Consider the following 27,478-nt stretch of genomic DNA (forward strand, 5'->3'; position numbering starts at 1 on the left):
TATATATTTACTTGTTTATATAAATTTTTAATATATAAACTTAATAATTTAAAAATAAGTTGTGAGATTAGAATAGTTTTTTTACTTAGCAATTTTTTAAATTTCATGTAAATAAGGACAAATTCATATAATCAATAAATTTATGATTATTAATTAAATTATAAGGTCTTTTGATAACTATGTTTTATATAAATTCGATTTATTTAAAAAAACATAATTACTATTTTGTATATACACTATAATACTTTTAATATATATTTATTTTATATTTTATATTAATATTATGAAAATGATAATTTTAATACTTATAAAATTTATATAGCAAAATGTGTTTTTTGCACATTAATCCAAATGTTAAATGTTTATGTAATAGTAATTAATGTTAAAAAAATTAAAAAATGAATAAAAAATAAAAACCCTACCCACCCCCCGACCCCTCTTTTTCCTTTCTTTCTTCTATTCTAATCGGTAGCCGCTCCTTGCCTCCTTCAGTCGAGTCCTTCATCTGGTGTTCTTCCCAGACCCCAGCTGCCGGCCTACCACGCCAAGCTCGTCAGCTGTCGACCTACCACGCCAAGCTCGGGTCCTTCATCGGTTGATCTATCTTTTCTCTCCAACCGGGCAGCCCCAACGATGCCATGCCGGTTGATTGGGTGTCGCCCCAAGCCCGACGCCGTTGTTCTTCCCTAGCTGCCAGCCTACCACGCCAACCTCGTCAGCTGCCAACCTACCACTCCAAGCTCAGGTCCTTCATCGGTTGATCTGCCTTTTCTCTCCAACAGCCTAGCCACAGTCAAGGTCTGCCAACTGCGTGGGTGTCTCCCCAAGCTCCACGCCTTTGTTCTTCCCTAGCTGCCGGCCTACCACGCCACGCTCGGCTCCTTCACCGATTCATCTTTCTTTTCTCCCCAACCGCCCAGCCATAGCCACTCCCTGCTGGCTGCCTCTGTGTCTCCCCAAGCCCCATACCATTGTTATTCCCCAACTGAGATTTTGGTATAAGATTTTGTTAAACTAGGTTCATTCTTAATAATTGTTATACAAACAAAATTTGATGCTTCAATTAGTGCTGTCCGTTACTGCAAAATGATATTAGTTTATCGACTGCTTCAGACAGTTTTTTGGAGTTGATGTGTTGCTATTGTTGTCTATTAATATCTTAATGATATTAGTATTGTATGTTATTGAAAAATTATACCCTAAGAATTAATGGAACATGCCAATGTCGATGTTGTCATTAGTTTACGAGAGAGTTCTCCATTATCCCAAATTGTAATTAGTACTTTCAGACTTGATTTTTGGTGATAATGTTGTTGTATGGTTCCCCAGATATTTGTTTTTAGTTATTTAATTTTAAGTTTAAGATTTTTGTTTTTGATTATTTAAATTTTAATTTTAATATTTTTGGGGAAGAAAATTTAATTAGTAGTTAATTTTATGAAATACGTAGAGAAATATTATTGTATATGTATACAGATTCGGGTATACATTGAGAAATTGTATGAAGAAGATTTTAATAATTTCCGTTGGAAATGTCAAATGTTTTTCCGTTGGAAATAAAATTTGCAACGGAAAATTTCGTTGGAAATAATTTTTCCAACGGAAAAAATTTCAACTGATTTTTCCGTTGGAAATAGAATTTCCGATGGAAATCTTGTTGAAAATTTCCAACGGATTTTTCGTTGGAATTGCCTTTTCCAACAGAAATTTCCTTGGAAATTTCTAACGGAATTTTTTTTCAACGGATTTCTAACGGAATTTTTCGTTGAAAATTTTCAACGAATGTCCAACGGATTTCCAATGGAAAGTATTACCCATAAGGTTTGTACCGACGAAATTTTTAACGAATTTTTTCATTGAAAATCCGTTGAAAATAAATATTTTCAACGAAAAAAGGTCTATTTCCAACAAAAATTTTCGTTGAAAATAACCAAATTTTTTGTAATGACTCTTGGATTGGAGTGAAAGTCAAGGTAAAGGGTTGCGCAAATAACGCTCTCAAACTCTTCGATAGCAGCCAACTAAGAAAAAGTTAGCAACCACAAGCGATTTTTTTCTTGAAAAAAAAAAAGAAATCAAAGATTTAAACTTTATAGAGACAAAAGGTCTACTTATGAACAGATTGAAGCATTCTTTACCGTCTTTTGCGGTTGAGTCCACGAAGACAATATATTTTATAGATTTTGGCGCTGTAGAAAGTTTCTACAAATCAAGAAAAGCATAAATTTAAAAGCAGAAAAACAAAAGAAACAAAATTGATTCTACTTGAACAAAATTGACGGCATATCAAAAAAAGTAAAAACAAAAACAAAAGGCAAAATGGACAGACGACCGTATCAGAAACGTGAAGCATGCCCTCTAATTCACGTTTCTGATGTTAATTAGGTTCCATTTGGTTGATATTTTTGCTTTTTATTTTTTACTTCTTTTGTAAAAAGTGAATAGAAGAAAAAAAGAAAAATAGAAAAAATAAATATATAGAAAATCAAACACAAGTAATAAAATGTAAAATGTAAAAGTATCAATCAAATAGAACCTTTAAAACATGAATCACTTCTCATTTTTATGTAATGAAAGATTAATTTAATTTTTAAAGTGTACTAGTATTAATGATTTTCTTTATCTAATGAAAGATTAATTTAATTTTTATGTAATGAAAAATCTTCTGTGCTCCGACCACCCGGGGGACAGAGATCTGACCACCTGGATTTGGAGCTCCAATCGTAGGAAGAGGTAGAGGGAGATTTTTTTGAAATAATAAAAAAATTTAAAATGAAAAATTATAGTTTATATAGTATGGTAAGTTTTAAAATTAATAATAGGTAAAATTATGCTTTCATTATTATCACGTCATCAAACTAACGAAATTATTAACAGTTGATTAACAGCTGAAGTTATGTATGTAGCAGAAGATTTTTTTTGGAGCGGACTGAATATTTTGAAAACTAAAGGTATAATGCTGAATATATCTATAATTAAGTTAAATTCAAATCAGGTTTTTCCATTGAACTCATGTAATTTCTGTCTATTTTTTGAAATCAATAATCACGTTTCAACCTGGTTCATACTCTTATTTAACATTTGAAATTGTCGAGGGGGACTAATAAAGGTGAAAGTACTTCGATTTAACTTTTGAAAGATTCAAAATCTTACATTCTTTTCCTCCTCCTACCCAATTTCCAAGATTGACAAATAACCACATTCTCTCTTTTTTGGTACGAGAGTGGACAATGGGCTGAAGAGAGAGTAATTGCCAATATTTGAAAAGATCCTAACGTATTTTACAAGGTAAAAGTTAGTGTACAACTGAATGATAAAATATAAACAGGATAAATTGATAAAAATATTGTAGATGTTTAGTTCTTTTTAATATTTTTGACATCGGTCTTGTGCGGATACATATGACTCGTGAGGATCTGTGCTTTAGCATATTGATTACATGCGCTTCGGACATCATGCTGTCCTAATTTGGACGTCGAGATAGAGATGATAGAGTTTTCGAGTGTTCACGTTGAAATATCGAGACATCCCCAAAGTCTAGAATTTATTATTGCTATGGGGTTCATTTTCTTTGTTCCGTTTGTAATCAATAAGCCATATAGTTATGACTAGCTTCTGGCCCTTATCAACAATATAAGATGTAATCAAAAGAAAAATAATATCACAATAATCTTATCATTATGACTTCGTATTGATTATCATAAATGCAAGGTTATCCTTTAAGGATAAATAATTTAGAACAATTCCAAAATAAAATGAGATGTAATGTAAATATATAAATATAAATAAGCTAAGCATCTCATGCTAGCAAAATATAAATCTATGCTTCCTAAACATAAAATAAATATTTAGCCATAGGTCCAAAACCCAAAAACATCTCATCTTGACAATCATGTCATGAAAACATTCAGTGTTCTAAAATTATTTATTGTTCCACAATCTAATCTAAGCCGACAAGCTTGATCACCATCAACTAAGGTTGTTGCCTTCATGGTCCTATTCTTCATTGCTTCTTGTCATTAGTTCCTTCAATACATCATACATATTAAAACCATTAATAAAGAGTAAGGTATCATATACCAAGTAGTGAAAAAAAATCATCATATGATTCATACCTGATGTGGAAGCTTCCTTTTTTTTCTCCCATTTGATGGATTCAAGATAATCCTTGCAATTGCGCCTCCAATGCCCTAGTTTGCCACAGAAATGGTATTTGTCATTATCCTTGTCCTTCTTTACTCCACCAGTAGGCTTTATACCTTTTGAAGTTGATGTTTTTTCATCCTTGGCTTTCTCAGAAAATTTTTTTTTCTTATTTTTATTTTTCTTAGAAGAGACAAGATGAACTGAAGGCTTCTGCTTTGCAATGGTGTTCTCAGCCTGTGTGAGCATATTCAATAAGCATGAAAGGTTTACCTCAATCTTATTCATGTTGAAGTTCAACACAAACTGTGAATAGCTCTTTGGTAGCGAAGAAAGTATAAGGTCTATACTCAAATCATGATCCATCACCCAACCTAACTGCTCAAGTCGAGTTATATATCCTATCATCTTAAGCAAATGAGACCTTACTAGGCTTCCTTCAGACATCTTACATCGAAACAATTCCCTTTGAAATGTCAAATCTCTCTGTGCGACTTTCCTTATCAAACATTTCTCTAAAATTTAGGATAATATCCAAGGCATTCATATCTTTATGTTGCTTTTGAAGATCTAGACCCATACTAGCCAACATTACACATGTGGCTTGATCGAAATCATCCATATAAACTCTATAAGCCTTTTTTTCCTCATTTGTAGCATTATCACTAGGTTCCTCGAGAATAGGACCACCTAAGACATAAGCCTTTTTCTCTTGTTTCAAGACAATCTTGATATTACGAAACCAGTCAATGAAATTTGAGCCTGTTAACTTCTTTGCATCAAGTATGCTTCTAAGTGATAAACTATTCGCCATGATAGATTTATATCCTATATAAAACAACATATATGATTATTAGTCATTAACGCAAATTATATAATCATAAAGACAAGGTTTTAGAATCTTATATGTTTATTCTCAATATTTTATCAAAATAATAGCCCTTTTTTACTATTTTGAGAAATTTAACCTTTAAACTTCTTATTAAGCTAGGACCCTTTTTATCCCACCATGATCTTGAATGACTCAACAAGCCATAATGAAACTAATTAGGTAGATAACTTAGCTTACCGATTGTATCTTATACAACTCCTAGATCAATTAGGTGACAACTCTTTGTCTAAATGCATCATATACATTTTGCCTAACTATGCCTCTAATATTATGCGATCATGTGTGACATATCCGAACAACATGGTACTAGTTGAGTAAGACCCACCAATAACTCAAATGTACTCATGTAAAATTTTGGCCTTGAGTGACTCAACAAGCCTCCAATTAAAAGAGTAGTTGGTTATCCTGTTATATGGTGGAAGGTAACTTTTTGACTCAATATATTAATGAGGGATTTTTATTTATTAATTCATTAATTAAGGTCTCATTGATTTGGCATTATTGACATGCATAGCATTTATCGTATTTCACATATATCATATATATATATATATATATATTGAAAAATAAATCTATCTCATGCCAACTACTAGGATGATTATGGACTTTACTAATTCTAATTTTCTCGAGCCCTTAAGGAAATTAGTTGGTCAAATTCCTAGGGGATTTACACAAACATCATCTTCAACCTTTGCTTGTAATCTCTTTGAATCTCCATGGCGCCTTTGGATCTCCATCTTCAAATTACAAAAATTTTTCTATCTAACCGTAGTTTTACACTTTGATGTAACTAATTACATTTTATAATCGAGAAACCTCGAGTTACATTTAAGGGGAGTTAGGTGAGAAAAGAATTTTACAACCCAGAGAAAATAGAGATAAGGCAGGGTGCGCAAACCCTATTTTCAAATAAATACCAAGAGAAATAAATTTAACCATCCATTACCTAATCTTCTAAGGTCTAAGTCCATAATCATCCTCATGCTTTATAATCACAATCAAAAGCATAGAAATAAATGCAAGCTCAATATCACTTGGTGATCTTGTGTATTATTTGAGAAAAGCATCAATTAATTCACTTGAAGTGCAAAACTCAAACTATTTAGTATTGTTTTATTTCAATTTAGTGTTTAAGAAATTCCCAATTCAAAACACTTAAAGAAAACATTTTACTCCTTATTTCTTATTAGAAATTCATTGAAATAAAACTTTCCTTTTAAGACTTTCCATTTTAATTCTTTCCATAATTAAAACTCCTTTTAATTTTGGAAACCATTTTATATTAGGTAAACTTCCTAAAATATATCTAAGACAACATTTTAATTTCTAACATTTAGAACATGGATTAGTTTCCTAAATTGTATGTCGTTTAAGTTACCTAAATGGTGACTTAACAAATTTTGAAAACTTCTAGTCAAACCAAAATTTTAAGGAAAGTTCAATGCTATCACATAACCTTAGGAATTTCTTTTAAAGTAGGAAACTATGTCCTATGAATTTCTTAAATTAAAATACTATCCTTAATTTTAGAGATTTCTTTTAAAGTAGGAAACAATTTCCTATGTTTTATGAATCACCTAAAATTAAAATTGTATCCTCAATTTTAGGAATTGCTTTTAAAGTAGGAAATAATTTTCTATTTTTTTATGTATTACCCAAAATTAAAATAGATGGTATTTAAGTGCTCTTAAAACTCTGTAAATCATGAGTCAAACTCATGAAAAAGCTATTGGAAATTTCAAGCAAGTGTGTTTAACAATTAAACACAAAATTCATGAAGAATTAAGCCACCAAAATCGATCATAGCTGTCCAAAATTTTCTGCATTGAATCTTTGTTGTTTTGGGACTCGAAAACATGATTTTTATGAACCTTTTTCATACTAAATCAAGTCTAACTGAAACGTGCAGCAATTTAACTTGATAAAACTAATTTTTAACAATTAAAAACTGCTCAAAACACTTACACAATGTTAGTAAAAATAATTGGTACATTAGTTCCCAAAACACCTCAAAACTATTTAGTTTTAACTTGGCTTCGCAAGCCTTTTAATCCATTCATTAATTTTTCAACTAAACATGATCTTAAACCTTTTAATACATGTTTTAATGAATTAATTACATGCTGTCCATATTTGAATTAAAATAGAAAAACAAATTTTTAAGAAAGCCTTTAAAATTGTTATATACCAAATCAACACACAAATCAATCCTATTAATTATCACCAAGAATCAAGTATACTTATTACATGAAAAACATCAAACAAAGGCTCTGATACCACTGCTGGGATTCGACCTCATGCTTAAACATGAAAATAATCAATAATTAAAATAGTAACATAGCGAAAAAAATAAAATAATATTTAATCAGAGAAACAGTCGAATCCTACAGGATCAACGTTTGTGTTTTTCATGTAACTTTTAAATTAATAATGAACACTCACAAGTTTAAGAGTTACATACCTTGCTCTGGATATCGTAATCAAGAGCTAATTAAATCTAAATCTTTGCTTCTTCACCTTTAGGATTTGTCAAATCTTTAGCCACCCAAGTGTTTGACCTCTAACAGTAATCCACATAGTGACTGAATAAGACCTTCTCAAAGGTAAGATTTTTATTTGTGCTAGCATGTCATGACCCGGAACTCCCATCGAGCCCGTAACAACCGTCGCGACGTCTCGATCGACATTCATTACCCGAAATGTCAACCGGAACCCCGCAAGGCTTTAATATCAACTTCTCATTTCCTCTATGGGTAACTGTTTCCAAATACCACATTCTAAAAGATTTTAAACTGTTTCCAACTTCAACAAATAAAATAATAATTTTCGTCTCACAGGGGTATTTTGGTCATTTATCCCAAAAATCTCAAAATCATCTAAAAATATAGTATGTAAGTGGAAAACACATATTTCATAATCAAAAATAATTTTGGATGTCTAAAACATTAGTTTAAAATAGAATTATGACTGTTATAATAAAATAAAAATATTAAATAAAATATTCAATTTTCACATAAAACGATATTTTAAGAACACTGCATAAATAATTTTTTATAGCGTAAAAGCAAAATAAATTCTTACATACCATAATACAGATAACCAAAGTATAGAATTTAATTTACAATGACACATGGGCCCACGAATGACCAAAAGTATCAAAAGAAATGAACCTACAGTTTTTTTTTTATGTGGCAAGTTCAACTGTAATCCTCACCGATATCAGTTATCTACAATCTATTCTGAGCCTGAAATGGGTGAAAAGGAGGGTGGTGAGATTATAAAATCCCAGTAAGTAAACAAACATCACTCAAAATATCTAAAGTCGAGTAAAATGAGACTATTAAAACATTTCATCAAACTGTAATTTATCATCTTTCAACTTATTTCAACCAAATGAAATCAATTTATTTAAAGCAAGTAATCAGTATGGCTTATGAATTTCTTAAAAAGCTTGGCTCATGCCAAAAATTATTATCATACTCAGTTATCTGGGATACCTTGGCCGAGGGCTATCCCAACTGAGTCCGCCAAGGCTATTAGAAAGTCATGTTTTTATTTTGAAAACATAGCCATTCCTTGGCGTTGGCCGAGTTCCCCTTCACGAGGTGGTTTGGCGTGAAGTGAACTCTAAAAGTTATACCTCAGGAGTTACCCTACTCGCCTCTCCAACCGAGGTAAAAATATAACAGGATTCCGTGCCCCTCTAATAGGCTAGTCCACAGAATCCAGCCCACTGCAGCAGGTCAAACCCACCATACAATAAAATTTTGACAGCATGACAGGGCTAATATATTACTACCCAGCCTGCAAGGGTAAAATAAAGCAATTCATATAATTCATAAAAAACACAGCCCAGCCAGTCATGCCAATACAATAACATAAGCCATTAATTCAATTTTAAATTTACAACATATCAGTGGTCTCCAATTACTCTATTTTCAAAATCGTTATTTCGTTTCAAGACAATTTATAAAATATTTTCATTTAAACTCATTTTGTTTACAAAACATAAAAATTTACCATTTGAACTCATTTTCATAAAATTCACCAAAACCGAATAAAAACATACTTTAGATAATTAAAATGATGGTAAGGTTACTCACCGTGTCTAGAGTGGGGATTTTCGAAATACTCAGACTACTGGTCCTCGGGTGCAATTCCCTTGCCTTTATCGGAGGACTCACCACCTTGACACAGTACAAAATCGAGAAATTCACCACATTGGTACTAAATTGAAATTAAACTAATTTAGACTACTAATGCTTGATATGGAATGCAAAAATGTCTAAATTTTTGCCTAAATGCGGTGTTAGCCTATTTCGGTCTTTTACCCGATAAATCGATATACGCGTCCGTTTAAACTCCAAATTAATTTTTTTCAGTTTCTATACCTCAATTGCACCCAAATTGACTTAATGTCCCTCAGTGTGGTGCAAATTATCAGTCCCGATAACAAATTACGAAAATACCCCTAGTGGGTAAAAATTTATATTTTTGCTCCGAAAATTCCCATTATTTTTCTAGGCTCATAATTCATCATTATTCATCATAATTCCTCAAATAAACATCAAGATCAGCAGCCAATATTCCCCTAGAAAATTCAGCATAATGGGTTTCAATGGGAGAAAATTATATCTCTAGCTTATTTTTGCTATATTTCAATATAACTTAACTAAAATCACTTAATTCAATTAAAATCAACCAAAAATCAAGCTCAAAACTCATCCATGGAGGTTTGGCCAGCATGGGTGTCCATACCCACTTTCTAATTTTGCATGGAAATGAGAAAAAAATGCATGGGTAGTGAAAATCACAAGGAAAATCAATGAAATTTACCTTTTTAATGCTTGATTTCTTGATTTCTCTTGATTTTCCCCAAATTTTTCAGGTAGGATTCTTGTTTTTTTTTTTCCCCTTTTCTCCCCTGGTTTGGACAGCTGAAGAAGATGAGAATTCCGGAATTTTTACCTTTTTAAAGGCTAAAATAATATAATATTATTTTATTCATTTTTTTAATGTTTTATTAATTCCTTAAATTCTAGCCATCCATTTGTTTCCAAATTTTCACCATACACTTGTCCCACATATCCATAGCTTAGGTAAAATTCTCAGACTTATCCAAAGTCTTGGTGGAGTAATTTTTGAAATTTACACTTTTACCCCCGTAAAAGTCAAAAATTACATTTTTGCCCCAAAAATTGAAAAATTGCCCATAGACATATTTTTCATCCCTTATACTCATACCATTCTCCAATTTGTCAAATTTGATCTAAATTCTCTCAAAATCTCAAATTTTATCCGCGAGTGGTAAAATTACGATTTCGCCCCTACACTCTAAAAATCACCGAAATTAAACTTTTTCACTGCCAAACCCTCAAATTATACTCCAATACTCAAATCATACTCCAATAAGTCAAATGGAGCCAAAAAATTCTTTTCTAAAAATTCTCATTGTGTCCCTAGGTGGCAAATGACCATTTTACCCTTGGACAGTAAAAATTTTGGTTTGACTCCAAACTGATCTTCGAACTCCAAATCATCATATTAAACCATTCTGGGACTTTAAGATTCTTAATTTCATTTTAAATTCTCTATTTGATCTAATTCGAGGCTTAAATTAACTTAATTGTACCATTTGGTACATTGTCGTCTTTTAACGATTTTTCTTTCGGGGCTTTCCAAGTATGCAAGCATATTGTCAATCATATGAATGACATGACAAGTATTTTATAAGGTCGGGCTTGACATAGCAAGTATTGTTTCTAAAACAAAAGGACCAAAAATTCTTGTTGAATCTTATTTTTGTCAGACAAAGAAAACTATTTTCTTTTCTTATTTTATGAAACAGCTAAGAAGTGGCTTTGAGGCTACTAGATCTAGTTTGCTAATATAATATATTTATATAGCCAAACTAATTTGTAACCCTAAATACAACAATTGTATTTTAATTTAATTAATTCTCTAAGAACTCAATTAATTTTTCACTTTATTTTGGTCTCTTTTAATTAAGTCCAACTTAATTAATTGTCCTTATTTAATCCCAATCATGTCACTTAATGTGTGTGACCCATTAGGCTTCTAACATATTGGCAATAAATATAAATCATAATTAAATATCAATTTGATAATTAATTTATATTTATAGATCATGAGCGACATCTAGCAATACATCATGACCACTCAAATGTTAGAGAGTTAATTAAAGAATTTGACAAAGCCTTTCAGTGATAAGCCTCTCAGTGCAATACAGTTCTTTCATCAAATATCCCGGATATGTCATTAAGTATGGCTCAGTGTCTACTTATGACATTCTATATTATTTCTTATTATTCATGACTAACCTTATGAATTTAGAAAACCAATTTTCCTCAAATTCATCATGCTTTGGCCAAAGACTTTATACAAGTTAATCAAAAATTGAGAACAAATGAGACACATCCCCTCATATCACTTGGGGTGATGAATCCTCTCTTGACCACTCATTCACTTTCTCATGGTTCATGGCATATCCAAAAACACCCTATTTAGGCATTTGGTCACCTCCAAATCTGTAGGGGTGAAATCAAAGTATATCATTCCCCATACAAGATGACTTGGTGTATCAAATCTAAGGACTAGTTGCACGACTATCACATGAGAACATTTTTCATAGACACTTGAGTGAAATACAAAATGGAGTTCTCATAGCAGGTCATGTTCATTGAACTTGTTCTTTAACAAGCACCTACACGTTATCCCCAAGTATCCCATACACTTCAATCTATGAGATCCATTGCTTACTTCTCAAGTAAGGAGGCTTAACATGTACCAATCTTTGAGCATTGTCAATGCCATGTCTTGACAATACAATAATCAGGAACAATTTTAGGAATATAGCTTTGATGCATAGTGATCTCATAATTGTAACAATTTTACAATTCCCTTGCAAGGCCTTTATATTCCATGGGCTTCATCCAATTAGTACTTAATAACTCCTTATTATTGCACTAATATGAAGAAAAACCTCTATCACATATAATTATGTGATTAAATATGCATTAAATGACAATATATATATATATATATATATATTTCTTGACCAATCCAATTAGCTCAAGGGCGTATACCAACATGTTTGACATTGGTTTCTTTACAGGAAGAATGATATTAGTGTTTCTATGGGGACTCTTCAATGATTAGAATATGAGACTTCAATTTATAGATCTTAACGTTGAATCTTTAAGTATTGAATATAGAAATTAATATGCTGAGAGCGGTATATCCTTTTCTGCATAGTTAATATTCCTTATCCATTATTAAGTGTATCAATTTAAATATTGACTGATATATCACTCAATATTTAATATTGTACAAATTCCATTCATTAGGAAGAGACTCCTTTCATCTTCATCACCATTATTTTTTCATTTCATTTTGAGCATCATCATTGCATTTCCTCAAGAAAATGCTCAAAAATTACAACAACATAAATCATGGAGAATCAAAAGATTAGGGTGCTAGAAAGAAATTAAGGTGATGGCTGCTGTAGACACTGTTGAAGTATTCTTCATTGAGTAAAATTATCTGTTTAGATGGTTTATAGCTATTTCTCTATATAAGATAATAGATGTTTATTTTTGCAAAGTTGGCACGTATAGCTAAAAGACCGTTTGTTTCAATGAAAATAATTCAATGTTTGAGAAAAAAATGATGCGACTAATAGAAAAGACAAATCAAGCTTAGGTTAAAATGCCTTTGGTGGTTTTGAAATTTGTCAAATTTCTCGTCAAAATTAATCAATTATATAAATAAGTATTAAAATAATTGTTTTATATACATACATACATACATATATATATATATATGTATATATCATTGATTTAATCAATGATGACATAACAAACAATCAATTATGGTATTTAGGTGCAAAATTTATCCAACAACTAATAAACAATGACCTAAAAAGTCATTATCGCAGAGGGAGCGGTGGCTAGTAGGAGTCGTCCCCCCCCCCCCCTCAAAAGTTTTAAAATTTTATAATTTTTTGTAATTTTTTAAAAAATTTTATATTTTGTTCCTATTTTTTAAAAAAAAATTATAATTTTATCTTTATAAATATTGAAGACATTGTTTTTGCCCCTCTAAATATGAATTCCTAACTTTACCACTGATCATTATTATAGATTGAAAAAACAAAACGAATAATTATGGTAAAACTACTTGTAGTTTTGTAGACAATTAGACATGATCAAATGAAAAGATCAAATTACAAATTTATTTTTTTATGTAATGGTTTTTTAAAGAGCTTTATAAACTTTACTTTAATGATAGAAAAAATAACAAGGACAAAAAAAAACGATTGGTGATTTTGCTAAGAGGAGGATTGATTTGTAAAAATATAACTTACATATTATTGTAGACACATAAAATTAAATTAAATTAAATCAAATTAAATAAATAAATAAAATAAATAAAAAAAATCGGGATGGCTGGGCGTACGCCCAGCCATCCCGTCGCCTTCCCATCCCCCACCCACTACGCGTGAAGTGGGGGGCTCTGACCACCAACTCCAGGGGGTGGCAGAACCCCCCTCGCCGGGTTGTCCAAAAAATTGGACAACCCGGCTCTTTAAAAACCCTGCAAAAAAGAGAGAGAAACAGCAGTTAGCCACAAAAAGGGGAGAGAAAGAACAAAAAGAAAAAGAAGGAGAAAAGGGTGAGATCCGGGAGAAAAGGGAGAGGCCGACGGAAGGGGAGATCCGAGCGAAGAGAGAGAAATATCGACGGAAGGTTCAGATCTGAGCGAAGAAAGAGAGAGATCTGCCGGCAAGTAGGGAGAAGAGAGAGGGAGGTCGGCGAGAAGAGAGGGGAAGACACCGGCGCCGGCGGGGAGAGGAAGAGTTTTAGAGAGAAGGCAGAGGGAGAGGTTGGCTAGAGAGAGAAAAAAATGACAAAATGAATAAAAAAAGCTGAAAAGGGATTTTATACCCAGAGGAAGTACGCCTAAACGGCGCCGTTTCAGTGAAGTGAAGGATTCCAAGGGTCGACGCCTAAACGACGTCGTTTGAGGGAGTCTCCAGAGCCCAAAACGGTGCGTTTAGGAGAAGGCCAAGCAGACCAAGGAAGCGGGCCAGGCCGACCTCCGCGCAGCCCAGACCACTTGGGCCATCCTTCCGGCCCAAGCAAGGTGAGGCCCTACCCATTTCTTGTGAATTTGGGCTCATTTAGTTCATTTTAATTATTTGTTTAGTTTAAATAAAGACATGTAATAATAAAAAATATTAATATTATAAATATATTTGAAAGCTTGCAAAAAATAAAATAAATAATAAATAAATAAATATAAATATACATATATATATTATATTATATTTTTGGATAAAAAAATTAATTAAATAAAAAATATATAAAATAAAATAAAAAATAATGATAGTAATAAAATGAAAAAAATAAATAAATAATATAATTGGAATAAATATTTGAGTATTACCACCAAAAAGGGGGCAAAGAGTTGCCTCTTTCCGGTGGATATTTTCGGGTATGAAGTCAGAGACGGATTTTCACCGAAGCGTCGGGATAAATCCGAACTCTAAACTCCAAAACCTATTAAGCCTAATAATCATTGTTAGAAAACAATATATATGGAAAATTTTGTTAATTTAAATAAATATTACTAAACAATCCAATCGTTTAAAGATTAATTAATTATTTATTAGACAAGCTTTGTAATCAAGTAAAAATTGGCCAACAACAAATATGGATTTAAATAGACAACTAAAAGTAAANGCACGGGAATCCTGATGATGGGATTTCCCCTAGGAGCTTGTAGAGACGAGTTCTTTCGGGGGTATCTCTAGGTGAGGAGGATTTTGAGACTTCACCAAAGCGTTTGGATGGTCTTCGAATAATTTTCCGATAAAAGATTACCGACTCCATCATTTAAAATAACCAAGTCACGACATCATTCTACGCCTGCATCATATGCACACGTAAGACCAAGTTAAAAACTCAGTCTGACAATTCAAAAATTTTAATTAATAAAATAGGGATTAAACTAAGAAAATGCTATATTAAGATAACTTAAGATTACATGGTACCGTTCGTAGAACGGGAGTCACGGAGTGCTAATCCTTTCCTGTGCGTAACTGTACTCCCGAACCCATCTCTAAAACGTAGACCAGTTCTCGTTCTTTCGACGGACCTAAAATTAATTTAGGACTTCGTCGATTAAGAACCGGGTTAATAGGTGACCAATCACACCTAGGTAAAAATAAAAGATTGGTGGCGACTCCCACACCTTGAGATTTTTAATTTTTGCCCGCGTCTGGTGGTTGGGTTTTTGGACCCGCACGTTACGACAATTATAAGAATGATGCTAATTAAAAAGTACGTTTTAAAAAAATTACATTATTTTTTCCCCTTTTCCCCATGGTATGATTTATAGTTTTTAGATAATTAATAAAAATTAACAATCTAATTGTGTTGGTATAAATTAATTTGTTACGAGACTGACATTAGATAAACCTTAATTATTTACAGCTCTTTGGCCCCAACTGCCACTGTTGCTTTTAGGAGAGCAAGAACACGAATTTGGCTTGATAATGAGGAACGCAACATGTCCCCCTTCAACATTTACCATAACTGATAATAAGTCCAATCACTAGGACTGTAAAAAATTAAAAACAATATAATCAGTTGAAAGGTCACATAAATTTATTGTGATTACAATTTACAGTACTTAGTCTTAAATCATATTTATAAAATAAAATTTGCTTAATAATTAATGAAAAATGATGAAATAATAATAAACGGCAATAAAAAAACATATTTATTTAATTTCATTGAATTATTATTTTCTATAAGTTTAAATATAATGAAATACACCTATATATATGGTTTATTAATAAATTGATTTCAAATTTCAAATGTAATATTGCAATAGCTATGATTTATTAATAACTATATGAGGGGACTGAAATGCAGATGCTTACAGGAGATTGAAGACGTGTTGGAAAATAAAGCCTGAAAAGAATAATCAAAGAAACTGTGGAAAGAGCTAGCGAGGAAAAGGACAACAACAACAACTTGTTACATTGTAGTAGGGTGGTGAATGTATCAATATTTGATTGTGACTTCATCAATAGAAATAGTGAGAAACCGAGTAGTAGGTAGATCAACTTTTATATTAAGAACATTTCTCCTAAGATCGACAAGACAATGAAGGGTGACCAGTGGTGGCTTGATAGTTTACATTCGGTAGTTGTCGATAACATCAATAAGAGGGTTGGTTAGGTTGCAATTAAGGGTGCGTGTGAAGAATACGGTGAGGTTGTGGATGTCTTCATCCCAAGGAAGATTGATTTGAACAAGGAGAGGGAAACAGATTTTGCGTTTATACGTTGTAGGGAGCATCATGAGATGGAGAAAGCAATGCTTTGGGGCAACCATTAGTGGATTGATGGCAGACGGCTTGTGGTCAAAAGGGCTGAACCGGTGCGAAAGGAGTTCACTAGAAGGAGCAATGCTAAGGACGATGCACTAAGAGTGGTTCCAAAAGTTGAGAATCGGAATATGGTTGGAAGATCATATAAAGAAGTTGTGGTTAGTAAGAATGGTAAAGTAGGAATTGGGGACAAGAGCATCAACATTCAGGCACATATGCAAAATCAGAAGGTGCTAAACAAAGAACCACAAACTGTAACGTTGGGTGAGAAGGTAACAAAAAATTCAAAAACAATGCTAGACGAACTAGAAGTGGTGTCCATTAGCACCGGTACTCCGGACGACGAGATGTTGTGGGTCAAGTGTAGTGTTGTAGGTAGACTAAGGAAATGTATCTCTTGCGAAGCCATTCGAAGAGAATTAACATTAAAGGGAATCGAGGTTTAGGTGAGAACTCTTGGTGGATTTAATTTGCTCCTGGCATTTGACAAATAGGAATTCATGAAAGCCATATTGAAGAATTATACAGAACTTTTGATGGCATGGTTTGAGAGTGTAGTTCCACTTGTTGAGGCTAGCTATAAGAAGGAAACAGGGATTTGGGTTATGCTACAAGAGTTTCCATTTTACGCATGGCACATCAATTCTTTTAAGGCTCTAGCTGAATGTTGGGGTGTTTTTATTGGGGTATATAAGAGCACTTAAAATAGATAAAGGTTTGATAGGGCTTTATTTCTTGTAAAGGTTAAGAACAGAGCCCTGATTTCCATGTTTGGTTGGTTGGAAGTGAATGGAAAGAAGCATAGTGTAGAAGTTTGCATTGTCGATACAAAGGGAAGTGGTAAGATGGAATGGTATGATAAAGGCAAACAAATTGTCACTTACATGGTGGGTAACGACCAGCGACGATCATCTTGTGAAAGAGGTGACTTTGAGGAAATGGCTGGACAGGGAGGACCAGCGAGTAAAGAAGGGAATTGGTGGGTGAAGGAAGATAACAAAACCAAGGTGTGTTAGAGAAAATCAAATGAAAGTTGGAGGAAAAAGTGGATGTGTCTATAACACCTTCGATTTTTCTCGATATGAATTTGAATTTGAATGAAGTAAGTAAATTATGGTGTATGAATTTGAATTTATAATATATTTGGGGACTTTTGATGATATGTTAAATATGTTGAGTATATGGAACTATGCCTATAAATACAATATGACTTGATGTTGAGGTCAGTGGCCGAGTGCACTAGACCATATGTACGTTTTGGATTAGTTACCCAATTATTGCCCATGATAGCGAGGGAAAACTATCACTATCTTGTGGACTGGTAGCCCATTGTTATGAATCATAGTGCTTCTTAAGTATGCTCCACTATGTGTGCAGTAATTCAAGTGTAAACTCGAGGAATTTTATGAGTTGTGGTATTGGCACAATGATTTGAGTTGTGGATTTGAACTTCTTAAGTTGGGTAAACTAAAAATGAGTTTTAAGGACTGAAATGTGTCCATAGACTTTACTTTTCAAAAAAATGTTTTTGAATAGGTTTGAAGTTGAAAATTATTGCAAGAAAGCTGTAGATTTTAAATGAAGTATCGATACTTTTTAAATAAAATGGTGTTCCAAGGCATTCGATATCAAAAATATTTATACATATTCATAACGTATCGATACGTATGGTCTATTTACACCGTAAACACTTTATTTTAATTTGCTTTCAAACAGGAGTGCCTTAACCACTTGATTTGAACTAGTGAATGGTTCCAATACTTGATTTAACTCCAATATAACATGTGCTTAAGTGGATTCAACTTATATGCATCATCGTTTTGGTTTTTGAAGTAAAAATGCATGGTTTCAAAGGAAAACGACAGTTTATTAAATCCTCTACCATATATTGCCTGTTCCTTTTCTGATGTCCTTCATTGAGTTAATGCTCACCATTTTCAAATTGAATGCTTTGATTTTCAAATTAGAGGGTAGCTAGATCGTAGCATTTTGATAAGGACCCTCACTCACCCTTTTGGTAGGTAAGTGACCATGGCATTCAATAGACCTCTCCCACCGTTGAGTCATTCCAATAGCTAGTCAGGTGTCCTTTTGTGTTTGACAGATGTTTGTTGTATATATGTATATGTGTATATGGTTAGGCAACCACGAGCTGGCCAACACACTATGACTTTGAGGATGGTTATGTATATGTTGTGCATACGTTGAATGACTAAGGCCCATGGATGTGCACTATGTTGATACGTTGGATATAGAGATGTACAAATGTTGGATAGTTTTATGTTTACGGGTTGAGAACCCTCATACAAATTTGTACAAATTACGTGAGATTACAAGACTTACATGGACTTGATGGGCTTTGCGTATGGGATCCTCATGTCGATCATGGTTCGAGATTAGATTGTGACAATAATAATCAGATTTAGATATTCGATATTCAAGGGGTGATACCCATATCCTATCCGAATACGAAATGGATACTAAATTTACTTCCCCAACCCATTCCAAACCCGAATATAAAATATCCGTCTTATATAATTGGATTGAATATCTAAAAATATCCTATTAAAAGGTACTAATCGTCATCCCTATAAATACGATGTAGCAAAAGATACCACACTCTATGGCCACGGGCCTCGAGCTCAAGAACGAATGCAGGCTTTGGAGATGGACAGCATGAGACAAGCCTTGATAGAAGAATAAACTTTTTGTAAAACATATTTTAAAATTATGTTACTAGCTTTTATCTTAAGGGAAAGCTTACGACACATGTGAATTTCTAAACTCGAGTCTTACTCTCACAATTTTAAACCAAAATCTATCTACAAAAATAACAAAAGGAGATGTGTGGAACATTAAATTGCATGACTTTGATAAAATCAAATATATTGTTTCAATGTAACTGACTACAACAAGCTTTGTTCCTTACTACCTATTGGCAGAACTTTTCATAAGTCCGTTGTTTCATTCACTAATGTGTTTGTTGCACAAGAGAACACACAAAAAGGCTTTTGGCACGCCCTGCTATTTGCACCAACTTGCTTCAATTTTTTTCTTATACGGCTTTGGTTTTGGCGCGGTATGTACACAGACTACACCATCCAGAGAATTTCCGTCATTGCCTTGCTCGTCTTAATCTTTTTCCCCATCACATGGTCAATCACCGATATTCTTCATCTCTATATGGCCTCGAAAAAATCGGTGCTCCAGAAGATCCGATAAAACACTTCTCATTTTATCAAGTGAAACAGGTTTCAATATAACACCATCCATACCAACCCTCATGCAGTTCTCTTTTGTTACTTTGTCTGTATTTCCAGTGAGCGCCACTATTAAGGGCCTTTCATGGCTTTTTGTGAATTTCTCATGTATTTGGACAGCAATTTCATAACCATCCATGCCAGGTACACATACATCCATGAGAACAACCTTGTGCTCGTGAGAAACCACATGCAAACACTCGTCACTGGAGCTTACCATTGTAACCTCGAACCCTAGATGCACGAGAAGCCCCTTAGTCACCATCCTGCTAACCCTGCATTACCCCCATAAAAATTCAATATTCATTCACATGCCTTGCAAGAAAAAAAGTAGCTGTAAACAGGACAAAAGAAAATCCAGAAAAGGTTTTACTTACTGAGTAGCAAACTACATTATGTAAGTATTCACAAAATTGGATTGAAAACTAACACAAAAAATCTTAAATCTTTTCCAATTTTAATTGAAATGTACTCTAAGACTTAAACTGACTCTAACTATTAATTGAATAAATAGAACTCCAGTTAGGAAGCTCACCCTATTTCTCAATCATTTGTATAAGCCTATCATCTGCTAAGTTCTATTAAAAATTGGTCTCGTGAAAATGTTAATAATCTCTATGGCTGTGCAACCAAACAGTTTTACCATAATGTGCTGAGCACAAAAATGACCTTGACGGCTCAACCTCAACTCTTGACAGAAGCTTTATGACATGGAATTGCATACAAATGCTGCATGTTGCTCTATATAAGGCATATAGTCATGTAGCCTAGGACATGTTCCGTATTGAGGAGTGTATAAACCTTGCATTTTAAGTGGAGAGCAAAAGGGATCCCTCACTCATGAGATTCAATATTCTTAGAACTATTGTCCCTCAATTTTTCATGTTTGTTCTACCACGAAGACTATGCAATCATAACAAGACAACTCAGAACCACAGATTTTCAATATTGCAAAGACCATAGCATAGATGAAAAAAATTTGCAGGTAATAAGTAAGAAGCAGGAGTACCAGACAGATCTTACCATCTGCAACTAGAAATATGGGTTGAAAACATACTATTAAATGAATAAGGATTAACATGAACACAATGGAACTGACCCGTTCTCATCCATAACCAGAACTTTAAGCCCAGAAAAAGATGTCTGCCCATGATTTGATGACACTTTAGGCATAAGGGGAAGTTTAGATTCATTCAAGCGTTCTGGGATCCCGAGTTTTACAGTGAAGATAGCAGTACATCCCTTACCAAGGCCTTCACTCTCAATCCAAATATGTCCCTCCATTAGATTTACAAACCTGATCACATAATAAGAAGGGTTAAACATCATGAGGACAGCTAAATATTCAAAGTACCAGTACAGAGGTTGATCCAAAGCCGCCTCTGTAGTCAACTGACTATAACCATGGCTGAGATGGCAAGTCCACAGAAAAAACAAGTACCTCTTACAAATTGCAAGACCTAGTCCACTGCCACCAGAATTTCGTGTTGCTGTTGATTGAGTTTGTGCAAATTTGGTAAATAACTTGGGAATATCTTGAGTGCTAATCCCTGAACCTGAATCTTTCACCTACACCAACAGCAAAGAAGCATACAAATTATCAACCTTTAACATAAGGTGATAGCAGCCTAAGGCAGAAGAATAAACTGGCAGCAACGGACAAACCTGTACACGCAAATAAAAGTGATTATCACTTGGAACAGGGAAAAATTCAGGGGCTCGAGAATCTCTGAGTGATTCTGATTTAGCAACAAAAGCAGTGATTGAAATGCTGCCCTCCTTCGTAAATTTCACAGCATTACCAACAACGTTTAAAATTGTTTGCATCAGGCGCTTCTCATCGCCAATGGCATATTCTGGCAAGTCTGGAGCCAAATTTAATGAAACATGAAGCTTTTTGACAGAAGCAATCGGCTTGATCAAGTTAAGGACCTACAACACACAAAATGCACATTACTAGAATGACAAACAACCACTTTAAAAATTTCCAAAAGCCACAAATCTAACAACATCGAAGCCATGGGAAAATGAAACTTGTACCTCTCTGAATACAGCACAAAGGTTAAAAATTCCAAGGTCTAGTTGAAGGCTGCCATCTTCGAGCCTCGAAACATCCAATACATCATTTATTAGAGTAGCAAGAAGATTACTACTTTTAAGAATTGTTTCAACCATCAGACGCTGTTCAGGTGTCAACTCAGTTTCCTGCAGCAAAGAAGATAGAGCAATAATCGCATGCATTGGGGTTCTCATCTCATGATTCATAACAGCCAAGAAATCATTTCGAGCACGAATTGCTGTCTCTGCTTCTCTTCTGGCTAGATCAAGTGCAACATTCTGATCCATGAGAAGATCCCTAGCCCTCATTGACTCTTCTAAGATTGCGGCATGCGAAAGAGCAACTGCCACCTGAGTTCATTAGACAAATATACAAATAAGTAGCAATCCTAGAGGAAGAAACGTATCTACGGCAAGTAACTGAAAAGCAACAGAATGCAGCAACAAGAGAAAGGATAGAATGGAAATAGATGAAAACTAGAGAAAGTAGAAAGAATCTCAAAATTAAATCTAATGTCTGATGATCACAATAACAACTGTTTATTGTCGCCAAACTACAAAACCTCAAAATATCTACACCTAGGACAAGTGCAGATAAAATCCTTTCAACAGAGGTTCTTCAATGCTGCATTTTCTTATGTGATATTCTTGTTCTTCCCATTTGAGACTCTGTGCAAATAACTGAAACCTAAAAATAATTTAGGAAAACACATTTCAATTTTAAGTCAGGTTTGGAAGCAAACCCCAAAATCCACCTAGCTCCCAAATTCCATAAATGAAATTGCAACAGCAGTGTCAAAGGGCATTCACAATTAACAACAATATCCCCCTATAGGTGCATTCTCTGAAAGTAGAGAACCTAGGCTTCTGACCAAGCGGAAATAGAAGCATAGAAGAAAAGGGAAAGCTTCGGAAAGTACAACAAAATATCAAAGCAGCTCCATACAGTTATCATTATCTCAAGTGAATTACAACAGGTCTAGATCAGAACTATTATAGTTGACCTGGGGATACCTAGTAATGGATGTTCACAAACGTGCACAGATGTGAAAGATAGATGATTCTAAAGAAATGACTATGTATGCACAAAAACCAAAAGTCAGTCACCTCTGGAAACTATCATAGACCTGACATTTTGCATCAAATGCGAATGGAAACCAAGTGAAGAAACTTCAATTTAACATTCACCAGATAAAACAAAATTCAAAAGCTGGAAGAAGAAAAGGATAGGAGGATGGCAAGAAAATATTAGCACATGGTTAAGAAGCAAACAGGGCAATTTTTACCTGATCAGCAACCACTTCAACAAGCTCCAACTGGTGACCATGCCATTGCCTTGCACTATCTGAAGGGAGCATCAAAACCATCAAAGCATAGCGTTTTGTTGAAAGTTCTGGCCAATCATTAATTTGGAAATTAGAGAGATGCAGGAGTGGGACACGGACAGCAACCACCTCCCCAGGCACATACTTCCCTGAAAGAGGCCGTAGTCTTGCCACAGGACAATTTGGGGATATTTTTACCGCACGACTGCTACTAAATACTTGATTGATCACAGGTAGATGAATGGGTACAGTATACCCAACTGGATTCTGTTGGCGAAGAGTGTATGAAAGTTGGAGCTCTAACCCAGTACGTGTTGGCATCCACAAGGCACATTCTTCTAGACCCAAAGTTCGACCCAATTCAACAAGAGTGGTTTTTAGTATTGTATGTCTATCCAAAGTGCTTCTTATCTCATGAGTAAGCATCCTAACATGTCGACCTGTTTCCTCTTGCGTACGAATCAGACCCATTTCTCTATCAAGCTCTGCAGCCTTATTTTTCAAAAATAGTTCTCTAGTTTTAACGCTCAACAGATCAGGAATAATATGTACAAGCATCAAGGCAGTTGCACATGATACCACAGCAGTCAAAACCTTTGCAGTGGTCATTACTACTGCCACAGTTCTTGAATGCATTGTAAAAGTCCACAAGTTAATAAGATGTGTTGCCCCACAAAGTACTATAAAGGCTCCAAACTGCACAAGGACCCATCTATATGGAAACACAGCAGATTTCTTGACAAAGTATATAAGCTCTAAAGGGATTGAGAAATAAGCAAGTGCAATGAAGAAATCAGAAATATATTGATATTTCATCAACAGTTCATCCGCTGGCCACTGTGGCTCAATGCAGTTGCAAGACTCCATTCTGACTGAATGACCTAAGCCCTCACTTCCTCTTCATATACCTGAAAGGTAAAAGTACATCAACTACCAACCATTCATGAGCATATAATCATTTCACAAACTCATTTGGTTCATGAGATAATGGAGAGGGTAGAATTATAATAATCACATTTGGTATTTACGTGGAGATAATAGAGGATGTGAAATTGGATGAGTGATCCTCCTAGTATAGAATAAATCAGTCCTATTGAAAAGGAAAGAAGTATTTCATCCCATGAGAATGGAAAATGCATTTTACTAAAAAAAAATATTTTTATTTTACCCTAAAAAGTTGCATTAATTTTGACTAATGAAAAAAAAAAAATCCTATCTTAGATTTAATTACACTTAACGAAACATGCAATAGAAAAAATTACTATATCCTATTTTTCATCTTGGTTAGACCGAATATAAGATGGGATAAGATGCTCCCCAGTGTCTTGCTTACTAAAAACACCCTTTTTTATGAAGTTAAATGTAGAAGTAGCAATTATAATCAGATTCAAGTATTAAGTATCACATCTCATATAAGAAATGACTAAACAGACAAACCAACCAACAAACCAGCACATAGATGGACAAATCTGACATAAAGTTGGACCAAACCCACACTAGGTGGGACTTGAACTGGGACCTCAAGGTTCCAGGGCCTCCTCCTTGCCACTGGAACAAGGCCTCATTGACACTAAACACAACCTTAAGCATACACAACAAAGAAATCAAAAGTAAGCAACACAGTTAAGTAAAGCTTCTGCTGAGCAACAAAAGCACAACAAAGACACTTGACTACATGGATTCTGCGAGACTAACAAAATATATACTAAATTATCAGGTTAAACAAAGGAAACCCTTTTCCCATGACTAAATTTTATAATAACAAGTACCAAACAAACAAAAAGGTTGCAAAAATCCAACAAGCAAATTGAGAGATAAACGCAAGCAGAAGCCAATATAATAATGTAATTCACATAAATCCCTAATCTCAGTTGATCCTAAAAAGACATATCCAAGTTCCAGAACCTGTGAAAACAAAGTTACATGCAGAACTATATCAAGAAAAGGATAAAGCAATCTCTAGTCAAGTTACATAAATATCTTCTATGGAAAATCAACAATCAAAACAACTTACACTCATAAGACTAATTCCACAGCTCATATTTTCCTACCCCAAATCATTAGTAAAGCAATAAAAAATAATATATCTTATTGAATATTGGAAGAAAAAGGCTTGACCTGAGAAATCAGAGAGAGAGGGAGAGGAAATGCTGGATTCGGAGAGAAGGGTACTTGTTGGTTCTGAAAACAGTACAATTTAAATTAAAAAAAAAAAAAAGAAGCGAATTTCCATAAACACAACCTTACCCAAAAACCAATTAAAATAGTAAATTTCCAGCAGGGACATCAAATTAATTTCCTAAACAAGCTGCCACAGCACAAATACAGATGTCCTAATCCAAAAGATACCCAAAAACAGTTAGAAAAATCAAGTAAAATGGACATTAACAAATTAAAAAGGAAAGCAAGAGCAAAATTACCTTGTTGGGTTTTTTGTTATTGGCAGCTCAATTGCAAGTTGTTTCCATTTAGACCCAAACCTTTGACGATCTGCCCCTTGGAGGTCTTCGTTTCTTTTCTTTTATTTTTTCCTTCCCTTGCCTTCGAGAGAGGGAGTAGAAAGTGGACACCAGAAACGGCTTGTGATTGTTACCACTCGGTGAGGTTTGATTAAGTCACAGACGGTCCAATCAGGTCGGTTTCGAGTCGTTCGTGAATGAGGTGGGCCCCCACCTGAGGTCATGATGGACGGTGGAGATAAAGCTGACTGTGAAAGACGGGTAACTCTGTCAGCCCTAGCATACGGTAGTCTCTCCCAAAAACTAAAAGCTAACTCAACAGGATGACAACTGATATTCATTTCTCCTGTAAAACATCAAGACATTTCGGTTATTATGTTATGTTATATTAAAATTTTAAAATATTTTATACAATTAATTTCCTATATGTCAAAAAAAATATTAAGTGTCGAAAAAGAAAAATAAATAAAATTTTGAGACATCTAAACAAAAATAAATGAGACAATGAAATAATAATTTATGAATACTTACTTTTTTTATGTAAGTTGGATTGTTGGATGCCTTCACTTTGTTATCGTATCAATAAAAGAATAAAGCAAACAGAAGTAAGCATTGTTGAAGGAGAAAAAGCAGTCTTTTTTCATTGCATTTATCATAAGAGAATGAGATGCCTGATGATAGACATACATGGAAAAGGATTGTTATCAACTCCTATCTCTTTGAAATAAAGCGAAGGTAAACAATTAGAAAATGGATATATCTTTAAATATTAATATTCAATTTTAAGTATTAAAAAATAAAAAATATTAGTATTTAAGTTAAAATTTTAATTGAAAATATTAATATTTAAATTATTTAATATTGTTAAGATTAAAAAATATTTTTTTTAATAAAAATCATTCAATACAATTAAAAATTTTATTTATAAATTTACTGTCATTTAGTGAATACACATTTATAAGTATAAGTTTTGGATATTATACATAAGTAATGAATATTGATATTTTTATAATGTTATGTTACAAAAAAAATGATGAGATGAAATTTTTTTAAAAATTAGAACTTACGTTTCATTACATATATGTGGTCAAATACTTTAAAAAATATCATTATTGAATTTGTTTATTTTTTTTTCATTTTTAATTTTGATCGTAAATTAATGAAAACTCATTATTTTGTAATTAAATTCTATTTACCATTAACGCCACTAGCAATGATGAAAAATATTTTCAAGAGAATGATTTAAATAATCAAAGGCGGAAAGAGGGGCTAGTAAGGCCTCGCCCCCCAAAGTTTTAAAATCTTACCATTTTTCTTTTTTTTAATTTTATAGTTTTGCTTTTATATTTTTTAAAAAATTTTATAGCTTCACCCTACAAACATTGAACTTTTTTTTTCTTCTCCAGATATGAAATCTTGACTCAGCTACCCAAACAAAAAAAATATGTTTGATAATTTATTCAAACAAAAAAATATTCAACTTTTTTATAAAATATTTTATATAAAAAAATTTTGCTTTCAATAAATTATTTTTCGATTATTGTTACCAGACGGATGGTTAGATTCCTTCCTATTTGCATGAGAAAGCAAATCAAAAAAAGTGAAATTGTTGGGCCTTTTGGTTTGATTCATAGTATCAGATAGGCCGGCCACAGGCGCATCCACCCAACGAAACTAAAACCCACATAGGCCCAGCAAACCCTAGAATGATTTAAATCCAAAATTTTAGTGTTGAATGAATTGAAATGATACCCAACCCTACCTACTAATATCATTTGCCACATACTTGCAATTAGATAAAGTCATAAACCATAAATTAAAATGAAAAAAGACTAATGGGTTAATTAGGCCCAAAAATGTTACTGACAATGGCCTGTTGGACTGGGATGTAGCCAACTCAATAAATTATCCATACAAGGC

The 27,478-nt window shown here is 33.4% G+C and overlaps 1 protein-coding gene across 4 annotated transcripts; it reads right to left on the minus strand.

Moving 5' to 3' along the window:
- On the minus strand, positions 19,301 to 25,792 carry LOC18594532 (ethylene receptor). Of its 4 annotated transcripts, XM_018125097.1 has the most exons (8): positions 25,520 to 25,792; positions 25,347 to 25,432; positions 25,218 to 25,280; positions 23,061 to 24,007; positions 21,757 to 22,125; positions 21,382 to 21,648; positions 20,816 to 21,285; positions 19,301 to 19,991 (listed from the first exon to the last, which is right to left on the minus strand). In XM_018125097.1, exons 4-8 carry the CDS (start codon positions 23,964 to 23,966, stop codon positions 19,613 to 19,615), a joined length of 2,391 nt encoding a protein of 796 aa, XP_017980586.1. In that variant the 5' UTR covers positions 23,967 to 24,007; positions 25,218 to 25,280; positions 25,347 to 25,432; positions 25,520 to 25,792; the 3' UTR covers positions 19,301 to 19,612. The 4 variants fall into 4 exon arrangements, with proteins under 4 accessions (XP_017980586.1, XP_017980587.1, XP_017980588.1 ...); XM_018125098.1 differs by lacking the exon at positions 25,347 to 25,432; XM_018125099.1 differs by lacking the exons at positions 25,218 to 25,280; positions 25,347 to 25,432 and having other exon boundaries at positions 20,816 to 21,013; positions 21,158 to 21,285; positions 25,520 to 25,788.

This window comes from Theobroma cacao, chromosome 7, assembly GCF_000208745.1.
Source record: "Theobroma cacao cultivar B97-61/B2 chromosome 7, Criollo_cocoa_genome_V2, whole genome shotgun sequence".
In the NCBI taxonomy this organism is placed as follows: Eukaryota; Viridiplantae; Streptophyta; class Magnoliopsida; order Malvales; family Malvaceae; genus Theobroma; species Theobroma cacao.